Below are 20,742 nucleotides of genomic sequence, written 5' to 3' on the forward strand. Positions count from 1 at the left end.
GCCGAGCAGCGCCGCGGCCGCAACAACGTCAACTGGCAGGACTTGGAGCAGAAGAAGCGTGAGATCCGCAGCGAGATCGACCTGCTGCAGGACCGGCTGCGCAACAGCTTCGGCGCGTTCAGTGGGTTCGGGAGCACGTTCGGCAGCCGGCTGGGCGGCGGGTTCGGCAGTGATCTCGGCAGTGCGTTCGGCAGCGGGTTTGGCGAGCGCGCCTCCCGCGAGGGCGCGCGGCCGGCGCCGGCCGACTCGGCGCCGCGCCGACCGGTGGTGGAGACGATCCACGCGATCCGGATCGAGCGCGACACCAGCCCGAGTCTGGTCATCACTGAGCTGGGCGACGACGACGCCAGCTCCAACCACTCGGGCCTGGTCATCGAGGAGATTTTCGACGACGACGAGGCGATGGGCGAACCCGCCGCCGCCGCCGCCGCCGCCGCCGCCGGGCGTCGCTCGCGCTCGTCCAGCGTGGAAAGCTGGCGCGGTCGCGCGCAGAACGGCGACGATAACTGGCGCGGCGTGACGCACGGTGAGGTGCGCTGGTCGCGCTCGCCGAGCGTGACGTCGGCCGGCTCGCCGCCGCCCGACCTGGTGCGGCGAGCCCAGGTCAACACAAAGCTGCCCGACGTCCCGGGAACCCCAGAGCCGGAGCGCCAGTCGGTGGGGGAGCGCAGCGAGGATGACGAGGAGGAGGCGGCCTCTGCGCGCCCCTGGTACCGGCGGCTGGCGGCGGCGCCGCTGCGGCCGGGCCCCGCCGCCAGCCCGCGCTGGCGCTCCGAGCTCCGCACGCCGCCCGGCTCTCCGCAGGCGCGCTCCGTCTCGTCGCCGGCCTGGATGCGCTGGCCGGACTCGGCTGCCGAGCAGCGCCGTCGGCCGGCCAGCCCCCCGCCGGCCGCCTCCGCAGGTGAGCCGAGCCGTCACGGCCGCTGGGCCGCCCGTCCCGCGCCCGCAACCGTTACTTACTGCCCACGTGAGGCGCCGTCGCTCAAGGCCGCGTTGCCCCGGTGGCCGCGCTGCGGCCGGCTGCGGCCGCGCGCGTGCCGCGTGTATAGATCATGCGGTCCGTGCCGGGCGCCGGCACGCTCTCTCCCGCCGCGGCGCCTGCAAAATCGGCACCCGCGCGCGCAGTCCCTCCGCCGCGGCGCCCCGTCGCATCTCAATTGCGTGCGCCCGCGCGCCGGGGCGCCCGACTCGGGCGTCGCCGACGTCACCGACTGGCGCAATCCGGCCGGCGGGGGTCCGGCCGGGCCGGTCGGCTTTTGCACAGCGCGGCCGGCCGCGGCCGCCGGCCCAGTACCACCTGTCAGCCAAGGCCAGCGCCGGCCGGTCCGTGGGCGGTCCGGTCCCGCCGGCTGACCCGCCGCCCGGCCAGCCGCCGCCGCCGCCAACGGCCGCAGCTGGGGGCCGCCGGCGGAGTGGGCGCCGCGCGCTCGCGCGGACCGCGGCAGCGCGGCTGTCATCGCGGGCACCAGCGAGCGATAATTCACCCGGCGTTCATCACTCATGGCCGATGCGGTCACGGCCGCCGAGGTTCCCAGGTGCTACGTGCGTCTCGGTTTCCAAGGATAGAGCTCTAACCAGCACGCGTCGGTCATTAGTACCGAGCGGATCGGTGGCCCCCGGGTCGATCCTCGCGACGCGTGACGCCTCGGCCACGGTCACTGGCCGCGCAACGGCCGTTGATGCGGCGTCGAGAGGCATCTGATCAGTCTGCCGCTCCTTGATCTGGCGAGTCGATCGGGGCGCCCGCCAAGATGTCGTCATTCTATTGGGCGGACGTCGGGAATACGTAAGCGGTTCCCTGACCCGCAACGCCTCTTTCCGATAAGACCGCACAGGTGATGGCTCGCTGATATGACGTTCGAGCTTCACTAGATCAAGAACACGTTCACTTTCCGGGGTGACACCCAGAATACGTCAAGGAGGGCACGGCCTTCCTAAAAAACAAGTGGACCGCTCGTACGTGATGACCTATGTTGCAACTCTCCGACTTCACGAGATCAAAAATACCCTCACTATGCTGCAAGCCGACTACGAGGATAAATATGGCGGCGGATTGGCGCCAATTGGCTAACTTTGTGCGAATAGGCTACAGATCGCGATACCACGCCGCTCCTCATTTTTTTCACGCCACAGCCGAGCATGCCGTGGCGCCCATTCGAAACAGCATGGGATCCCCAGCCTGGTAGGTAGTAATCCCGATGTCGGACATGCCACGCTGTCTCTAGAGATCACGGCCTCACGGCCGGTGCGCTTCCGAACGCAAGGCCATGGAGCGGCGTGTTACGGAGAGCTAACACGGCTGACTATCTAGGTCAAGCGCCTCACGCTCAAATAAGCCCCACAGATGCGGTAGGTGATGCCGATGGTACCATTTATCGTTAAATCCAGACTGTAAATACCCTTTATCCATTAAGCGGTGTGTGCTCGCCGCGGTCGTGTGCTGCGTAAATATACCCCGCCGCAGCTGTTGTTTGCCCATTCGTGGCGGGAGTTCACTACCAAGCGCATTGTTGATGTTAAGATCACTTCTCTTTCAAATCTTAACAGCTAATATGCGGATTGATGTGCGCAAGGAATCCACCGCCCTCAACTGTATGTGTCTGGGTCCTTTTGGTTATCACTATGAGGCGAATGAGCGAAGTCTTCATCACGTGAAGTGATTCAGCGTGCCCTGAATGTGAATGGTTTCACACGGCTTGCCCTGACGCCGCGAAATGTGGTTCGGTTGACCTGGCCCCGTCACACATCATCCGGTTTGACCTGACCCAGGGTGACGGCATACCGTGTTAAGTGACTTGTTCTGTCCAGCCTCTGCGTGAACATGTCCGACTCTCTCAGGGCTGGGTAGAGCTCTTTGGCCCAGATTGATTTGATGTGTGACCTTCCTGGAGAGCCGACCGCGCTGAATGATCTTTGTGGTTATCAGTCATAGCTGTACGAGCAAGGACCGGGAGGGCCATGCCCCCTCCCCCCCCCCCCCCACCGACGCTTACACACTTCTGGGAATATTAAGCTTTAAGCCCACTATGACGCACGGAGATAATCGACTTCCAAGTCGGTATTACCCCTCCCCCCTATGTCGGGCACGGTCGTCCGCCTATGGGCTTAGTTACGCACGCTGCCTCTCTATGTGATCCGATTCCGTGTCACGCGACCCTGTATGGTCTGACCCAGCCTGCCCTGACCCTACCTGACCTGACTCGACCTCTGCAGGGGCGTCCAGCCGCGCCGGCCCGGCCGTCAGCGACATCCTGCGCGGGGTGGCCGACCTGCGCCGCCAGGAGCGCGGATCGCCCGCGCCGGAGGTGGCCCGCGCGGACGCCGGGTGGCCCGACTCGGCGGTCCGGCCGACGGCCTCGCGGCTCGTGTCTGAGATGGCGCAGCCGGGGCCGGGGCTCGAGCGGCCCACCGCCGTGCTGGTGCAGGAGGTGGAGGTGGAGCTGCGGCAGCCGCTGCGGCCCGCCGGCCCGCCGGAGGCCGCGCGTCAGGGGGAGATGCAGTGGGAGGGCTCGCCGCGCACCTCTGCCTCGCCGGCGGAAGCGGCCCGCAAGGTGGAGTGGGAGGAGCCCTCCGGGCCCTCCGCCCCGTCGGAGACCATCCGACAGGTGGACGAGCAGTGGGAGAGCGTGCCGAGGCACTCGCCGCCGCCAGAGGTGGTCCGCCAGCTGGAAGTGCGGAGGGAAGGCTCGCCACGGCGCTCGCCCCTGCCGGAGGAGTCCCGCGACCGCAGCGCCGCCCAGCGGCTTCCGCACCAGGTGAGCAGGATAGGGCAGCGCTAGCCGCGCCAGTCGAGGCAAGTCGCCTTTCGTGTTCGATCACCGTGAACAGTGCAATGAAAACGTCATGGCAGCCATGTGATGGCGTGTTTTATGGGCCATTACAGACGTTCAGATGGGGTGGACCGTTGTGACCTCTGCTTTAATGCTTGAAGACTGCTCGGGAACACCAACATGAATGAAATGCGCAAGGTCAACATCATGTCAACACAGCCTTCATACCACCTGCCGGTATGAATGTTTGCCACCTCTTGCCAGATTTTGACTTGTAAAAGATACGTCGTCCGGGAATGTAGCGTTCTTGAAACCGACATTTTCAAACGACGTAACGTTCCGTTTCCTTGTGTAAATCCCCGAGAGTGCCATCTGGGGCGCTGAAGCATGTTCACCAAGGCCGCCGCTGGATTCCAGGAGATGAATGGGCTAAGGAGTGAGATCTCAAGTACAGCAGTGGCAGACATTGCTGGCGCCACCCAGAGAGCGCCGGTCATTATCAGAAGGGTGTATCACCCCAGCCCAGGTAAGCTCTCGGAAATATCTGCCTACTGACGATGCGGTAGCGGACGACAACGGTTATGCGTCCAATCTCACCTTGGAGCGTGGGAGATGATGCCGCTTGTGAATATTCGGTGTCGGTTGGGTTTTGGGCTGCGGCAAGCTTGGCGGAGCGTCCCTGTAAACCATGCTTCCAGGAAAGGTCCCGCATGGATACCACAGGTCATGAAAAGGACATTCACGGCACGTTGTATGCCGCTGTATTTTGTTTTATCAAACCATTCCTGGGAGCACTCGCGCGCTACACAAGCTCACACCGAGCCGCGTCGGCTTGCGGAGGCGGTTGGCTGTCAGCATCGGCCGTGTCCACAGATGCGCCGACGGTGGCGCCGACTAGCGGAGACGGGGCGCGGGGTGAGGGCGCCACCGTCGCCGCCTCAGCGCCGCGGCGGCGGCAGGCCTCGCCGTCGCCCGTCCGTCGGCCGCCGGGCGAGCCGGCGGCCGACCGCGCGGCGCCGGAGCGTCTCGAGCAGCAGCCGTCGCGCGCTCCGGAGCCACGCGCCACGCCCGAGCAGCGGCGGCGGGCCGACGAGCGCCCGGGCCGCCAGCAGCGGCCGGAGCGGCGCGGCGCCGTCCCGCCGGCCGCCGGCGCCGGCCCGGCGCGCACCCGCTCCCTGGAGCCGGCACGAGCGCGCCAGCCCGAGCCAAGGTCGCTTGGAGAGTCGATCGGACTGCGTGTCGAGTCGGCGCTCGAGAAGCTGCTGACGTCGGGCAGCGTGCCCTCCTCGCCGCGCACGACGCCGCGCTCCGCCTCCCACGCAACGCGGAGGACGGTGACGACGAGGACCGGCGCTGCCGAGGAGCCCGCTCGCGGTCACGCGGCCCGACCGGCGGCCACGCACCACGGCGAGACCCGGCGCACACGCCTCGCCGAGCAGAAGTCGCTGCCTCCGACCAGCCCCGAAGCGAAACGACAGAAGCGGCAGCCGGCGGACGGCGAAGCGCCGGCGGCGGCGCAAACGCGCCGCACCCACGCCACCGTCACGAAGACAGGCTCGCACGAGCGGCGGGCGGAGCAGACCAAGAGGCCAGAGGTGCGCACCACACGCACGGTGGTGCGGCAAAAGCTGAAAACAAACGCGCCACTGGTCATCTCCGAAGTGCGCACGAGGACGGGTGGGGTGAGCGGTGCTCCGCTGGCAGAGAGGCGCAACGGTAAGGCTTGCCATGAGCTTTCCACCATGTCGTTGGGTGACTAACTTCTGGTGCTGGAACAAAGCCGTCTTTGTTGGCTAGTTTCCGCTGATTGGCCTGTAAAGACTCCATGTGACTAATGTTTGTTCAAAGCCTTGCAGATGGCTTCATGTGCTGCGACAATAGATCCTTCTTTAGGAGATCAGCTGCAGTAGTACTTGATGTTAAAGTCGGCCAGGGGTGTAGCTTCCTATCCAATTGGAGACAGGGGGGGATGACTTCAGCCAGCCCCCCTCCCCCCAACTTGTGCTCCAGTCCCCCCCCAACTTTGTAAAGAAAGCGAGTCAAAGCTGGGGAGAAACCTGTTTGTTTTTGTTTTTGTGAGGTTCGGTCATTTTTCGCAGCTCAGCCCCTCGAACTCACTTTGTGGAACTCCTGGAGTCGGCCGTGCCTATTGTGCACCGCGTAGAAACGGAAAGTGTGTTCACCGATCAGTGGAGCATATCCCTACATCAATGCATTCCTGGTGCTAGGTATTACCCGGCGCGTTTCTGGTCATTGCTGTCAACACTTCTCTGGCCCCTGACACACATTAGCCAAGACGCTGGTGCTCCATTTTCTGTGCGCCGGCCAACAGCGGTTCCGTTTTCCGCCGCCAGGGGTGACATCGTCGGAGCTGGTGCGGCGGACGATGGCCTCGACGGGCGGGCAGAAGCGGGTGACCACCCAGGTCACGACCACTGGCGACCGCGGGAAGCGCGGCAAGGAGGGCGCCAAGCGGGTCATCACCACCACGGAGGTCATCAGCGGTCAGTGCAGGACGGCAGCCGCAGTGCGCGGTGACCTGCGCTTCACGTCAGGCGTCCACTGCAATGGGAGGCGTGAACACGCTTTGTTGAAGGATGGCAGCATGCTGTAACCAGCCCGCTGGTCACGTGGGAGGAGCATTGTGCGCTGAAGTGACGTCATGCCACGTGTCATAAGGCATTGGGCCCAGCGAGTCAGCAAATATGATATTTCTGTCGTGCTTTTCCAAGCCAATGGTCATGTTGCAGAGTTATTCGTCAAGTGTATTCAAATTTTATTAATGAAATGTGTGCCTGGCTGGGCTTGGCTTCAGTACATTCACGTATGCATTCACGTGCACAGTGTGTTCAGTTAAAGCAAATCAATGTGAGTCGGATGGATCATTTGTCATCACTCCGCCATGCCCGACAGGACACCACGAAGTCGACCCGACGTGCAGCTCAAGTGTGTGCCTTGGGCCTAATGTACACCATCATGAATGATATCACTGCGGGACTGGGAATATGCTACCCAATTTTTCCGAAACTGGGATCTTGTCCCCTCCAATTTTGATCGCAGAGAGCACAATTTTATGTTTTCTCACACAAAATGTCATTTTCGTGGCAGGCCGTCATCTCCAGATCCCAGTGTGAGCCCTCCCACCCGGAGTCGCCCCCACCCCCAGTATCAGAGGCGGAGTTACACCCGTGGACCCCATCTCCACGGGATCGCAAGGCGCTGGCACCTCTCCCCAGACACGGTTTGACACTCTTTCCGTGTCATTATTTGAACTGTGTTCCAGGTGGTGCGTTCAGACCCACGCATGAAAAGCACCAGATCCACAGCCAAAAGCCCAAAGCACACCGCGGCTACGTCGAGAGCTCGCCGACCTTGATTGGCGCTGCGGTGGTTGCCTCGACCATGACGTAAGTTGCAATACGCAAATGTTTGCACGTGCTTGCACAGGTAAATTTGCAACGCATGAAGGTGTGTTCCGCTCCAATCGAACTGCTGGGAGCCCTACCCCGTAACGAAAAATATGCGCACAGATTGATTCACAATGTTTGCGTCGCCCCAACAGACTTTTGTGTTTCTAGCTTGCACTCCCGTGACTCGTGCGTCTCCAGCTCGTGCCCTGAGCCTACTGTAACTCTAGTTCGTCTCCTGTATGTCCTCCGTCTGTAGCTCGTCTCCTTGACTCGTGTGTCCCTACCTTGTCGCCTGTGACTTGTGTGTCTCCAGCTTGTCTCCTGTGACTCGTGTGTCTCTAGCTTGTGCTCCTTTGTCCCCTGTGTCTCCTGTGTCTCCCGTGTCTCAAGCTCGCCTCATTGTTTCCAGGGCTCGCCGCGTGCTGTGACCGGTATCCGGATCCGTCAGCGCAGCCCGACCCGAAGACGGACCCGGCGCCGAGCGAGACTAACACTGCGCCGCGCCGCCGGCGCCTAACCCGGTGTCTGTCCCGAGACTAACCCTAGCCCTTAGCCGGGCGCCGCCACGCGCGCGCCGGCGCCGGAACCCCCGGGGCGGCCGCGGCCGGCCGGCCGGCGACTGTGATATAGCGCCCGTGCGTTTGTGTGATACGGGCGCCGGTGGGGCGCCGCGCCCGCGCCGGCAGTGACAAGAGAGGTGGCGCTCCGAGAGTGACGAGAGGGCCGTCCCGCGCTCCGAGAGTGACGAGAGGGGCCGTGCCGCGTTGCGACGGCTCGGGCGAGGCAGAGACGGCCGCTGGACAAAAGACAGCCGGGTGCCCCGCGCTGGCGAGACTGGCCTGCAGCCACAGCGGACTCCGTGATCTTTATTAAATAATATAATTATTAAATTGCTGGCTGTGTCTTGCCTGTTGGAGAAGGCCGGTGGGCGTGCGAGCGTCAGTGTCGAGTGACGTGCCGGTACCAGTCAGGTCGGGGGCATGCTGGGGGTCACCACGCGGCCCCTATCCAGGCGGAGGTCGGACCTAGCTGGTTAAGTTAAGTTATATAGATATATGTATGTACACACACACACACACACACATATATACATACATATATATATATATATATATATATATATATATATATATATATATATATATATATATATAGCGCCAGCATTTTAGACGAACGCCCTCTTCAGAACAGTCAGAACACAGGAGTCAACGACATCAATACATTTGGAGCAAGGTTCAATAAAAAAAGTGGACTGTGCTTCGAAAACGCATTCAGTTCACATTAATCAAAGACTTCAAAATGTAACGCTGACGCCATCCGTGCAGAATGAACGCAAATTGAAATATTTGAAGCAACTTCAAGATTTGCCAGCTTATAAAGTCTGTCATTCACAAGAAAAACGACATCATATTGCCACCTAAACGTTGGGTGATGACTGTGGCACTGGCCTTGCCTTCATAATGGCAGCAGTCATTCTAGATGAGTTCAAACCGATGCCCGGAGTCTGATCTCTAACACACGCCGAGAAAGCACGCGATGTCCACTGGACGCCGAGAAAGCGCGCGATGTCCACTGGACGCCGAGAAAGCATGCGATGTCCACTGGACGCGGGCCTGCCGCAGGCCATCACGGGTCACTTGACGCCTGACCCTGACCCTGACCCTGACTTGACCCTGACGCACGAGGCCGCCGTGACTTGCCGGTGTACTGAAGCTCGCAGGGACGCGGCACTGTGCGTGAGGCCTCCGGCATCAGCCGCATCGGAAGAAGCATCACCCGAATGGTACACACTGTATGCCGGCCATGTGGACGGGTCGGGCGGGGGAAGGGGAGTGTGTGACCAGCAGACACGCCCGCGCCAGAGCGGATCGCCACGCGCCACGGTGGGATTATGCTGGGGCATGCCAGCGCTTGTCCCGCCGTCGGGTCACGCTTTGTGCTGACCCCAGCAGAGCTGTTTACGGTCCTCAGCCATCTCAGATGGACAGGCCTCAGCTTTTGCAAACGAGCGCCCATTTCTGACGAAACGCCCACGTCGTGATTGCTGCACGGTCCGTCGCATCGTGGAGCGTCTCCGCGTTGTGGTCAAATCTCCATCCGCTTGCATCGTGTTGTGACTCATTTTTGCGATCAAGTGTCTGCAGTCTAGCTCTCGGAGAAGTCAGAAACACAAGGAGGCGCGCCCACCACGTCATGAGTTGCTGTGTGAACGGTGGATCCAGATCCATGTCAGGCTCAGAAGGGAATAAGTGCCAGGGTTAACAATATAAGTGCCAAAGTTAATAAGTCCCTTTGGTCAGCCAAAAATATATGTGCGGTAACACCAGAAACTGAGGTTTCTCGGTAAGTTATGGGTGCCAGTGCTAGGAGGAATTCCTCCGCCAAATTTGCTCAGCGTTGCGCCAACGCATTTTCCTCTCCCGTCGTCTCCTTGCCGTGTCCAATCCACGTCTGCCAAACAAGATGGCGCCTGGAGGCGAGAATGAATGACACGATAATACATGACAGTAAAGGTTAGGCAATTATGCTCATCAGAACAGGTGGTCCCCAGCGGTAATCCTGTCGTCCGTCAGTGTTTATCGACACCCCATTTCCGCCAGGCTTAGTGACGTTAATTCCCTTTGTTGCTGCATGTGCGATAAATAACCAAAAAATTATGATGCCAAGCAACACGCTTGAGATCAAACGACCGTCAGTATAGGCGGCTCGGGCACCATCGCTTTGATTCTGCTCAAACTCGGCACACGGCTAGGCCATGGCTCCCAACAAATCAGCGGATTGGTTTATGCGATGCATGTGGAAATATAACATCCGGGGTGTCACTAAAATATCCGAATTAAATTAAGCGCAAAATTATTCGACCCAACCTAGCGAACCAAGTCCGGAACTGTACCATTCTGCTAAGTATGTCATCATGTCATAAGCCTGCATCGTCATCTGAAATGAAGAGCTTTCTTGAAACCTGGGTGGCACATGAGCGCTCCAACACAGTGCGTGTACAAGCATGCATCTCTGTCCAAGGGTAAACCGTTTTGTCTGTCGGTGACGAGACAGGCCCAGACGCTCCCCCCGCAGCACCGCTGTGCCGGTCTGTGACGCCGCCGCGTAGGTCAGTGACGGCGGGCCCGTGCCGCCGCTGTGCCGGTCTGTGACGCCGCCGTGTAGGTCAATGCCGGCGGGCCCGTGCCGCCGCTGTGCCGGTCTGTGACGCCGCCGTGTAGGTCAGTGACGGCGGGCCCGTGTCGCCGCTGTGCCCCTCCGGCCGCCGCCGACCCCTCCACACCGCCGGTCGATACTCGACGGTGCGGCGGCCTGGTTACGGCCGCGACACACGCCGACCCGGCTGGCCGTGGACGAGGCGGCGGTGGGGACGGTCGACGGGTCAAGCCAGGACGCGGCCGGTGGACACCCTCGCGGCAGGTCGTCCAGAACACCACCAGCGTGGTGACCCCCGACGCCGGTCAGCGCCGACAGCGCAGCCCGAGCCGGGCCACCGTGAGTCAGTCCGCCGGCGCCAATAGAGGAAGGTCAGACCTCGACCGGGACGGCCCGTCACCGGCCAGCCGCGGCCACCGGCGACCCAGCAGACCCGCTGGACCATGCTGAAGCTGGCGGCGATCGCCCCGTTGCTGCGCAAGCGACCGCGCGGGGCTCCCCGGAGCGGCGGCGGCCGCGCGCCGGCGTCGGCACCGTCGCCGGAGCAGGACCTCTTCAGCCTGACCGCCGGCCGGGCGGTGCGCCTGGCGGCGCTGCTCTTCCTGGTGGTGACGGCGCTGCTGCTGCTGACGGGCCGCGCGCGGCACACGCCTGTGCTGGTCACTCCGCGGCTCACGTACGGCGCCTGGCTGGCGCGCCGCGACGCCGTCGCGCCGCCCGAGCCGCGCGTCACGCACCGCGGCCGCAGGCTCCGCTTCAACACCAGCGCGTGGGCGCACGTGCGCTGGCCCGACCGCGACGACTGCGCACGCCACGTGGTCAGGTAAGATGGGCGCACGTGCGCTGGCCCGACCGCGACGACTGCGCACGCCACGTGGTCAGGTAAGATGGGCGTTGGGTGCGGCAGCAGCTAACAGATACTGTGTAGAGGTTACTGGTTCGGTGATAAATGTCATACGTCATGCACCTGTTGCAAGAGGCGTACGGCATCCGACGACCTGAATGACCAGATTAATGCGAAAATTATGACTTTCAAGTCGGATGACTTCATTACTATCTGATATCTAGCAATTCAATACCTCGTAAAAAGCCCCGCATTTTTCAGCGTAAGTGCTCGACCGGTTTGACGGCATGTTCGCAAGATTTACATTCCACGTGACATGACACTTGGGTTGCCTTATCCACACGCAGTGACAATCGGCTCATAAAACCGGACGCATGGGGTTAAGCCTGGTGTTTATACCCAACCGAGACGAGCTTGGCTGGATTCTTATGGAGCTTGGAATCAAATAGTTCATAAAGCAGACGCCTTAGAAAATCATTAGCAACTAAATGCGTTTCACAATTGCACTCCGTAAACGATTGTCCACGCTTCCTTAACGTCAGTGCACCGTTCTGTACTTTGCGAACGCATTGCACAGCCCAGCGGCGCTGTCCACACGTGTCCTGTGAACGCGGCCATCGGACTGAGGATCCACTCCACGTGGACGCGACCCACGACCGCTACCCGAAACGTGTGCATGCTATCACTGAACTCGGCACCAGCCAGAGGAACTGTGGCTGTTCTGCAGCGGGGACCCACCGTAGTGCGGGGCATCGCCGGCTCGTTCACCCCGGGCTACTCGCTTCCCAGACTGACTCACCCAGCCAGCGTAGGGCCTCGTGGGTCGTTCCAGTGTCGCCTGCGCAGGTTTCAGGGGTCCCAAGAGGACACTGGGTGCTGAACGCTGAGCACCACCCCAGCGATCCGTCTACACAAGGTTTACCGGTTTTGCGAACGTCATGGTCGCTTCGAAAAAGTCGACGTAGGAAGGTCGCAATCCCAGACTTATTCATTCCTCAGAGACTTGTGATGATTACTTTGCCCCACCGAAGGCTTGATTATGCGTTGGTGCTGTAGCATGACCCTTTCCAATCAACGTCCACTGTATTAACAGGACTGCCAAGGCTGTGATGATGGCCTAGTCTCATAAAACAAAAGTACGAACCACGCTTTTTGAATTTGCGTTGCATGAACTCATGGATGTTAAGCCAGTATTCCGACCGACGTGTTCTTTTGACCACTGCCTTGAGAACAGAGAGATCTAGTGGTCATGCTCCCAACTTGTATGCTCGCTCTACACAGTTTTGAACCGCGTAAGTTCCTAGTTTCGCGTAATGCACGTAACTTTTGCCGAGGTAATCTCCCGGGTTGAGGGTTGCCGCCGGTGCGTGCCTCCAAACGAGCTCCTCTGCGGACAGGTTCGCTCGTGCAGGCCAGCTGCCACCGGTCGCCCTTGTCACCCTCCCCGGGAGTGGCGCCACCTGGCTGCGCCACCTTCTAGAGGGCGCCACGGGCGTGTTCACCGGAGGCGGTCGGTTCAACCCGCAGCTGTTCAACCAGGGTAATACCACCCAGCGCTGCCTCTACCCACTGCCACTGGGATTCCCGCTGCGTGAGGGGAAGTAGAGCTCGGGATCTTAACAAAATTCAAGCACGCAAAACCCGCTGCCGGGCTTCGGTGGAAAACCGCCTGATACCAGACGCGGTCAGTTGATAACTTCGTATGCTACATCACAACGTGCCTCCTATTTTCTTTTCGTCGCACCGTACCAGGACGGCTCTGCTCACGCAGCCGCTAGTTGTATGCACCGGACGCGTCTCTCCGCGGCAGGTCTGTACGGCCAGCTGTTGCGTGACACGGACGGCAGCACGCTGGTGCAGGAGAACGTCCGGGGGCCGCACATCGAGCCGGCCGGCCCGCAGGCCGAGCTGCCGTTGGCCGCGCCCGAACAGGTCACCAAGCGCACCGGCTCTGCCAGTCACCGTAAGCCGTCCAAGGTAACCGGCTGCTGGACCTGTCCCCAAATGCGCTGCAACCCGCTACCTCTGGTTTATAGTGAGACGTGTGAAGCTCGCCCGTCGTAACGCAATGTTAGATCATGGTGAGTGTGGGCAGTGATACTGTCTGCCTTTGAAAGTGTTGGCGCTGTTCGTGGCTGGTGCCTGTCGACCGCCGTGGATAGCCTACGAGACACCGCCCCTCTGAGCAGCCACTACCCCAACTCGCAGCGTGCCACGCTGTCGCCGAGCCCGTCGTCCTGCTACCAACGCACGGTTGAGCCCGTCGCCCTGGTAATAACGCGTGATTAAGTCCGTCGCCCTGTCACTAGCGCGTGGTTGAGCCCGTCGCCCTGGTACTAACGCATGCCTGGGGCAGACGGTCCTACTGTTGCAGGACCCGTACAGGTTCCTCTCACTAGCGCGTGGTTGAGCCCGTCGCCCTGGTACTAACGCGTGCCTGGGGCAGACGGTCCTACTGGTGCAGGACCCGTACGGGGTCCTGCTGGAGGGCCGGGGCGCCGAGGGTTCGCCGGTGGGAGAGGCCGCCGGCGAGCGGGATTTCCGCGGGAGCCAGTGGGAGAAGTTCGTCTCGGTCAAGATGCGGCAGTGGCTGTTCCAGACGCAGCTGACAACGCACATCGCGAAGCAGCTGCTCGTCGTACATCTGGAGGACCTTCAGGTGAGTTGCCACGAGGCGCGAGCAGGCAGAGACGCAATGTTATGGGTGCACTAAAAACTGCATCCGGAAAGTTCGGAGGGTTTCATCTCCTTTATGTCCAAGCTGGCATCAATGAAACTGGGATTTTAGCTTAAGTATTTCGATTACATCTGTCGGTCTCCTTCCCTCGGAAGAGTCCTTGACCTGCCCTGACATCGGGCAGGAGGAACCTCTCGCGGGCCTGCAGCGCGTGCTCGACTTCCTGGAGGTGGTGGCTCCCGCCGAGCGCCTGCGCTGCCTGAACGCCACGACGCCACGGCCGGTCGACCTGCTCGGCGAGCCAGCCTTCCAGAACCCGGACCTGCGCCAGCTGATCGACCGACACGTGGACGAGGTCGGAGAGCTGCTGCAGGAGCGCGGACATCGGCTGCCGCTGCACAAGTACCCCCGCTACGGCAAGGGGCCTCCGTTCGGCTGAGCGCCCACGCTGGGCCTGTGGCAGGCGCCGCATGACTGACTGACCGGAGCAGCGTTACGAGTCAGGCGCGTGGCGGACTGGTGCCGTGCTGATGGACTCACGCCTGGGGATGGATGCCGTCGACCACAGACAGGGGAGGGGGTGGGGGCAAGTGTGCTGCTGTTGGCTCACGGCGGCTCGCGACGCCAAACACGATGCGCGGACGGCTACCTCACACTCGGTAGCTGATCCAAGCGACGTCGCAGACTGACGTCCAGCGGTGGCAGGACCTGGTCCCGAATGGTCGCCGCCTGGCACGCTTGCGAATGTGGAACCATTTAACCATTGCGGGGTGTTTGGTCTAACGGCTGGCGCGCGGCTCCGTACCTTGTGAAATTCCGCGCGAGCGGGAGCGAAGCTATACTGATGAGGCCGGGTGTGACGTAGCGATCCACCGCTGTGTGATGGTTGTGCCTAGTGTTGACGATCCCGGCTTGTTATCTATGTGCTATGTGCAATAAAAGTACCAGAGTTTATCATGGATGAACGGAGGGGCTCAGCAGTGAATTGCGGGGGCAAGTCCCTATGCTCCAAATGAGGTAAACAACTGGACAACGACGGACCTTCAGATCACGCGGAGCGAACTGCAGGAGGCACTGAAGGACAGTCACGAAGCCTCGCTTCGGCCCCCTTCGCCGCGTTCTGACAGTCACCCACGCCGTGGCCAGCAGTCGGCTCCCGCGTTCGGCGTCAGCTGCTCGTGCTGAACACTCGGCATCGGCCGCCGCCTGGGACCTCTTGGGTTCACCTCAGTCCCAGCCGGGCCCCGCCAGGGATGACAGGGTGGGACCTGTGGAAGGTTCGGCGGGACGCTGACGGCCTAGATGTGTCCCCTGTCGTAAGTACCCTATCGCCGAACACTGTTGTCGTCCGGTGAAATGATGTGTAGGCCGCTGAGACAGGTTCCACGATGACCACCGTTTCGGAGGTCCCGGTTCCAGCCGCGCAGTCCACAGACCAGGCATCGTCATCATTTATTGCCTAATCTTGGAGCTTGGCGGCGTTTGGCGAGGCAGCCAGCAGCATGCTTTGTATGCAGTTGTGAACACAGCCCTCTCTGTTGACTAAAGTATCGAAGTCCACGTCGCTTTACCAAAGTCGGCCATTGTCAAAGATATCACTTGATATTGATAGGATATTTTCCTGTTATCGTGCTTTGCGCGCAATATCATGCGCCTGTTCGGGAGCGAGAGCGCAGGAGAGGCACCGAAAGGCACGACGTTGGGATATTTCTGAGCCGGACCGATCCTGATTGCTAGTCTGGGCCGAGGGTCTGTGTAGGACAGTCGGACGGGACTCGGGCCGCGTGGGGAGTTGGGAAAGCCTCCGCTGAAGTGCATCTGTGAGCCCCCCCCCCTCCCCCCCCCCCCGACTTCGTACGGCGACCGTGCAACATCGTCTCGGCTATGACCGTGCCATGTCGCCATACCGATGGCAATCTTAAGCTTATCGGATGTGGATGGCGCAATTACATCCATATATATCCAATTCGATATCGATCATCTCTTGGGTTCGCGGTGGCGATGCCCTGTTGACCGAATTGCACGGCACATTGCTGGTAAAAAGGAAAGTATTCGCGTTCCGTGGAGTGGCGTGGAGTCATGCCGCCAGCCTTACCGCGAAATCGCATGCGTGTGGAAACAGGTCCGCTGACTCGTTTTAAGTGGTGGCGTAGGTACTTGAAACCACAGCTGACGTAGCTTCGGAAATCAGTGACCCAGTTCCTCATCGATGGTAGCAAAGCATCATGTCACGTAGTGCTTCCACCTTCGTTGCTCACCTTCGGCGGCCCGAACCCACTACCTTAGGCTTCGCCCTACAGAAGCTGTTCCGTCTTCGTCTTCCGAGGGAGAGCCCCTACAAGCAAACTACAGGCCAAGCAAGCCAGAGCAACGCAGAAAACAGCGTTGAAAAGTTTCTCGCACACTGCATCATACAGGTGTGCCTGTCCAGCGATGAATGTGACCTATGACAGGTCACAGTCAAAAATCACAAATAAAACTAGGTTAAAATGGTCAAACTGACGCTTCCTTTTATCTAAAAAAGTAAGCACTCCGCGACACTGCAGGAAACGGTGTTGAATAGCCCTTGGAAACGTCTATCAGATGGTCAATAGTAAATATCGACACATTGGACCTGTGGTAGGTCATGTCAGGTCAAAAGGGTAAAGGTGATCATTGCATTGACCAGTTCGGTCACATCCAGAACTAAATAAACCACAGTACCGGGAAGAAAATGATTAGAAGGGCCTTCTCAAGTCATAAGACACAATCTATTGAAGGTTAAACTGTATGGCCTTCAAGCGGTCAAGCTTGAACATAAATGTCAAAGTTTGACCTAGCTTTACCCTGGACGAAGTGACTTTGTAAAATGCACCACAACGATAGCTGCGCATCGATTCAGAGCGATGAGCAATCCGAGAAACTTCTTTGGTATGCATTTCCCGCAAAAAATACTCGTTACTGCTAAGCAACATGTCACGGACATGACCACAAGCCAAGGTTTAAGGCCGTGAGCTGTCTGTTAAAAACTTCAAATTTTCTCAAAATGTTAAAGAAACGGCAAGTAAAAAAACGCCAGGTTTAGCACCGCACTCAAAATTGTTCCCAACTTTTTTCCGAAAAAAACTGACGGGGCTTCAGAGGCGCCTCTCGTGGCGCAAGGGTTGAATCAGGCTTTTGAGACCGGGCCTGTGGTAAGGGAATAGACACATGCCGCGGGACCGTAAGCTCAGGTTGCCCAGTGGCATCTGGGGCGCACTTGTGCGCCGTCCATGTATGAGTTTGCGCAGTTTGCGAGTTTGCTCCCTCAAGGATTATTGCTGGGGTTCTGTGCAGCCTCTGCCGGAGAGGGGCGTTGAGGTGATCTGTGTAATCAGCGGGGTAGAGCCGCGTGGGTCGGGAGAGAGCTGGCCTCCCTCGCGCCGCCGGGAATGGCTCGCCCGGCTGTGTGCCCACCGCTCCGGCGAGCCGGTCCACCGCTGGATGGAGGTCCCGATCCATGGCCATGCGCAGCGTGTAACACCAGGGGATTGTGCTCGAAAGGTCGTGGGCCGAGATGTGTGTCGTTTGGAGCCAACATGTTAACACGCGGCGGGAAGCATACAAAAGATCGGGAGGATGCTTGAGGGTGCACGAAAGGCATCACAATGCATATGACGCATGCAAATGAAATCGACGTCAGGAAGGTTGGCGAATAGGTGTCCTGCACGTTGCACGTATCTAGTTAAGGGCAAGGTTACACGAGCCCTGAGGGGTCACAGATGAAAAGTCATCCGATTTTTCTGAATTGGAGGCCGGGGTTCCCGGCAGTCAAGAATTAATAGACACATCGCATTTCCCAGTATGCTGCAATGAACCAGGTCGCGTCTCTCCTCACGCACAAACAGCGAACTTTGCTGCACTTGCTGCACTGCACTGCACTTGCCTCTTTGACTATGTGTAAAGACAGACGCATAGGCATGCGTCTGTTAGAGACATTGCTGCAGACATATTGTTAGGGGCATTGCTGCAGATAGAGCGTAAACAAAGTACGGTCAGCATAGTGTCACATGATTCGTGGCACAGCGTCCGATGGAAAAAGGTTGGTTGACCATTCATATGCCATGGCTACGCTGGACGGGAACCCCCCGCTGGTTGGGCTGTTAAAACATTTTTCACATATTGCAGTATGAACTGCAAACACACTCCAGCGTAATGTTACACAGTCAAAACACACCTCCTTTGTTATGCTTGGATTACTCTGATTCAGCTACCCAACATTGCAGTCAATCACGCCCAAATTTTACCAATTGCAGTTGTTTATTCAAATTTTGGTTCCGTTTTGAAAGCGGTTGGTACGCGTTGAGGACGGGTATAGGCATAGCTTACCATAACGATTACGGCGGCTGGCAAGGGGTCCCGGTCCCGAAAAGAAATCTCCCGATTCTGCACGCCATGAACCCGCTCCGTGTTTTATGAGCCGTGGTTCGGATCATCGGGCGGCGCCCCGTGCCAAGCCGGGCCGCTACGTCCGGAGAAAGTGTCCGTGGGCCGTGCCCACGCGCCAGCGGCGCGCCGACCCCGCCGTGGCGGCCGGTTTCTCCGGGCGGAGCGAGGACTTGGCAGAGGTGAGCCGCTGACCCGGCCTGTCGCCAGTCAGCGTCGAGCCCGTGTGCGAGCGCCACCCGCGCCGGACGACCGGACAGCGAGCGCCCAGCAGCGGCGTCCGTCTGCGTGTGGAGGCGCCCCGAATCGCCGAGAAATCCGGCTGGGTCCTGTCGCGGTGGCCATGCCGCCTAACTCAGCGCGTTGCTCTGTGACGGTCTGGGCGTTGCTGCTGTCGGTGGCCGCAGTGCCGCCGGCGCACGGGCAGCGCGTGGTGGCCGGCGGCCGGCTCCTCTTCCCTGCCGCCGAGCCCGCCGCGCTGGCCCCCGCCGCCCGCCAGCCTGGTCTTCACGCCGAGTCGGCAGGCGGCGTCGGCCGCGGCCGCCGCTGTCGCGCCTGCAGGCGTACCTGCGGGAGGTGCGCCTGCGCGGCAGGCGGCCGGCCACGCCTGGCAGGCGGAGCGCGCCGCCGCCCGCCGTGCGCGCCTGCCTCGGGCGGCAGGGGCGCGTCGCAGCCGCCCTGCCGCCGGCCCGGCTCGGACCCCGCCCGCGGGTAGGGGTCCTGCCGGCCGGTGACGCTCCCAGCCTCGCCGCTCACCGGCCGGGCCAGCATGGACTCTCCGTGGCGACGCGCCGGTCCGACGCCGGACTCGAACCCGCCGGACTCGGCGCGCGCCCGAACGCGGACTCCGCGCCCAGCCAGACGCGACTGAGACTCGGCCTGCTGCGGGGCGGGGCGGGCGGAGCCGGTCCCCCGAGACCGCGGCTGGCGATGCTGCCCTCAGGATGCAGCTGCTTGCCGCTGGTCGGTGACGGATCTGTGGATCTCGTCGGACTTGGATCGGCGCAGGGCGGCTCACTGGAGCTGGACGGGCTCGACGATGCAGTTGGCAGTTTTGCTGACCTGGAGGAGCCGGCGGACGAGTGGTTGGATGACGCGGATGCGGTGCGCTCGGCGATGCGCCGTCAGGTTATCGCACGGGTCGGAAGCTGGAGGAGGATGCTGCTGCTTTCGCTCTGAATGAGGTGGGAGAAAGACGAGAGTGCATCCGAATACCTGGCGGAGCTGAAGAGGGTGGACATGATCGGGTTACCCTGCCCGGGCTGAACGTGGTGGCCGGCGAACCAAAAACTCAGGCGCGGATAATGGTGCGTCCCACTGATGGCAAAATAGCAAAACTGGTATACGTCTATATCGTGGGAGCTGATGGAGGAATCATCGATCTGTACGCTCCAGACAGGACAGCTGAGCGTCTCAGCCGAGTAGAGGGAGTTGAGTATCCAGATATTAGCGACAGCGCTCGTGAGAATTTGAACGAAGCCGAAGTGAGATCAGCTGTGGACAGCACCGCTCAGGAATCTGAGAACGCGGGCGGCGCAGCTGCAGGAGAAACCGAGCTGGACAGCGCAGACGATACTGTGAATTTGGCCGCGTCAGGGGGCGGATACACGATTGTGGACAGTCTGCCTGACGCTAGTGTGGACGTGTCCACCGCCAGCGGTGGAGATGTGAGCCTGGGCGGGTCAGGCAGAGGTCACACAGACCCAGGCCGAGCCGACGCCTCTGCAGCCCTCACCACGACCGCCGACGGCTTCTACAACCCGGCCACCTCAGACAGCGGTACCCAGACCTGGACACCAGCGGGGACTTCGCGCGCCTCGCCGCGGCGGCCGGAGGAGCTGAAGGCGCGGCCACGGCCGGCCGAGGGCCTGATCGGGCTCGAGGCGGCCGGGCAGTCCCGTTCGAGCGCGCCGCCGGAGAGCGCGGCATCTTCTTCTTTCCCGGAAACGTCATCCATTCGTTTGGCATCGAGCCAAGCTCGGCCGGTAAGGGGCACATCGGTTTGCATCACGCCGGGAGTGCGGATCCTGGAGCCTTTCACTCCATTCTCGTGCATGGTGAAACCGGCTCCCAGCTGTTGTGAAAAATCTTACTCATGCGCAGCTGTCATGTGGCGGCTACTGTATCAATGAAATCCTTATCCTGATGACAACATCGGGGAGGTGAGATACCGAGCAAAACAGCACGTGCGTGTGGGTATCAGTGAAAATGTGTAGATGTTGTTTATTCACGTTACTAACGGCACCGTACAATAAGCCCATGCTTTTAAATGAGGGGCCTCCCTCACAGGTGAGGGCGCTACTGTTCCGTTTTCACCAACTACGTGTCCGAATACCGGTGGAGTGGGTCACGGCCAGCTGGCGTCACTCCAGCGATATTGGGATAGCGCTGGTGCTGTCACCGCCGTGGCCTCAGTCCTGCCGGTGATGGTCTCCCAGCCGCGGACGGGTTGCTGTCCAGTCTGAGCAGTTATGTTCAACT

The 20,742-nt window shown here is 60.5% G+C and overlaps 2 protein-coding genes across 2 annotated transcripts; both read left to right on the top strand.

Annotated features, from left to right (window-relative positions):
• The first annotated feature begins 3,409 nt into the window (after positions 1-3,409).
• LOC119090702 (uncharacterized) lies at positions 3,410-8,074 on the top strand. The gene is made up of 5 exons (XM_037213553.1): positions 3,410-3,755; positions 4,188-4,296; positions 6,125-6,274; positions 7,054-7,177; positions 7,590-8,074. The coding sequence occupies exons 1-5, from the start codon at positions 3,495-3,497 to the stop codon at positions 7,606-7,608; spliced, it is 663 nt and encodes a 220-aa protein (XP_037069448.1). The 5' UTR covers positions 3,410-3,494; the 3' UTR covers positions 7,609-8,074.
• A 2,705-nt stretch (positions 8,075-10,779) lies between these two features.
• On the top strand, positions 10,780-14,356 carry LOC119090190 (WSC domain-containing protein 1). Its single transcript, XM_037212979.1, has 6 exons — positions 10,780-10,823; positions 11,085-11,159; positions 12,632-12,771; positions 12,991-13,157; positions 13,627-13,839; positions 14,042-14,356. Exons 1-6 carry the CDS (start codon positions 10,780-10,782, stop codon positions 14,294-14,296), a joined length of 894 nt encoding a protein of 297 aa, XP_037068874.1. The 3' UTR covers positions 14,297-14,356.
• The last annotated feature ends 6,386 nt before the right edge of the window (positions 14,357-20,742 follow it).

Source organism: Pollicipes pollicipes, unplaced genomic scaffold, assembly GCF_011947565.3.
Source record: "Pollicipes pollicipes isolate AB1234 unplaced genomic scaffold, Ppol_2.1 Scaffold_3087;HRSCAF=3621_pilon_pilon_pilon, whole genome shotgun sequence".
In the NCBI taxonomy this organism is placed as follows: Eukaryota; Metazoa; Arthropoda; class Thecostraca; order Pollicipedomorpha; family Pollicipedidae; genus Pollicipes; species Pollicipes pollicipes.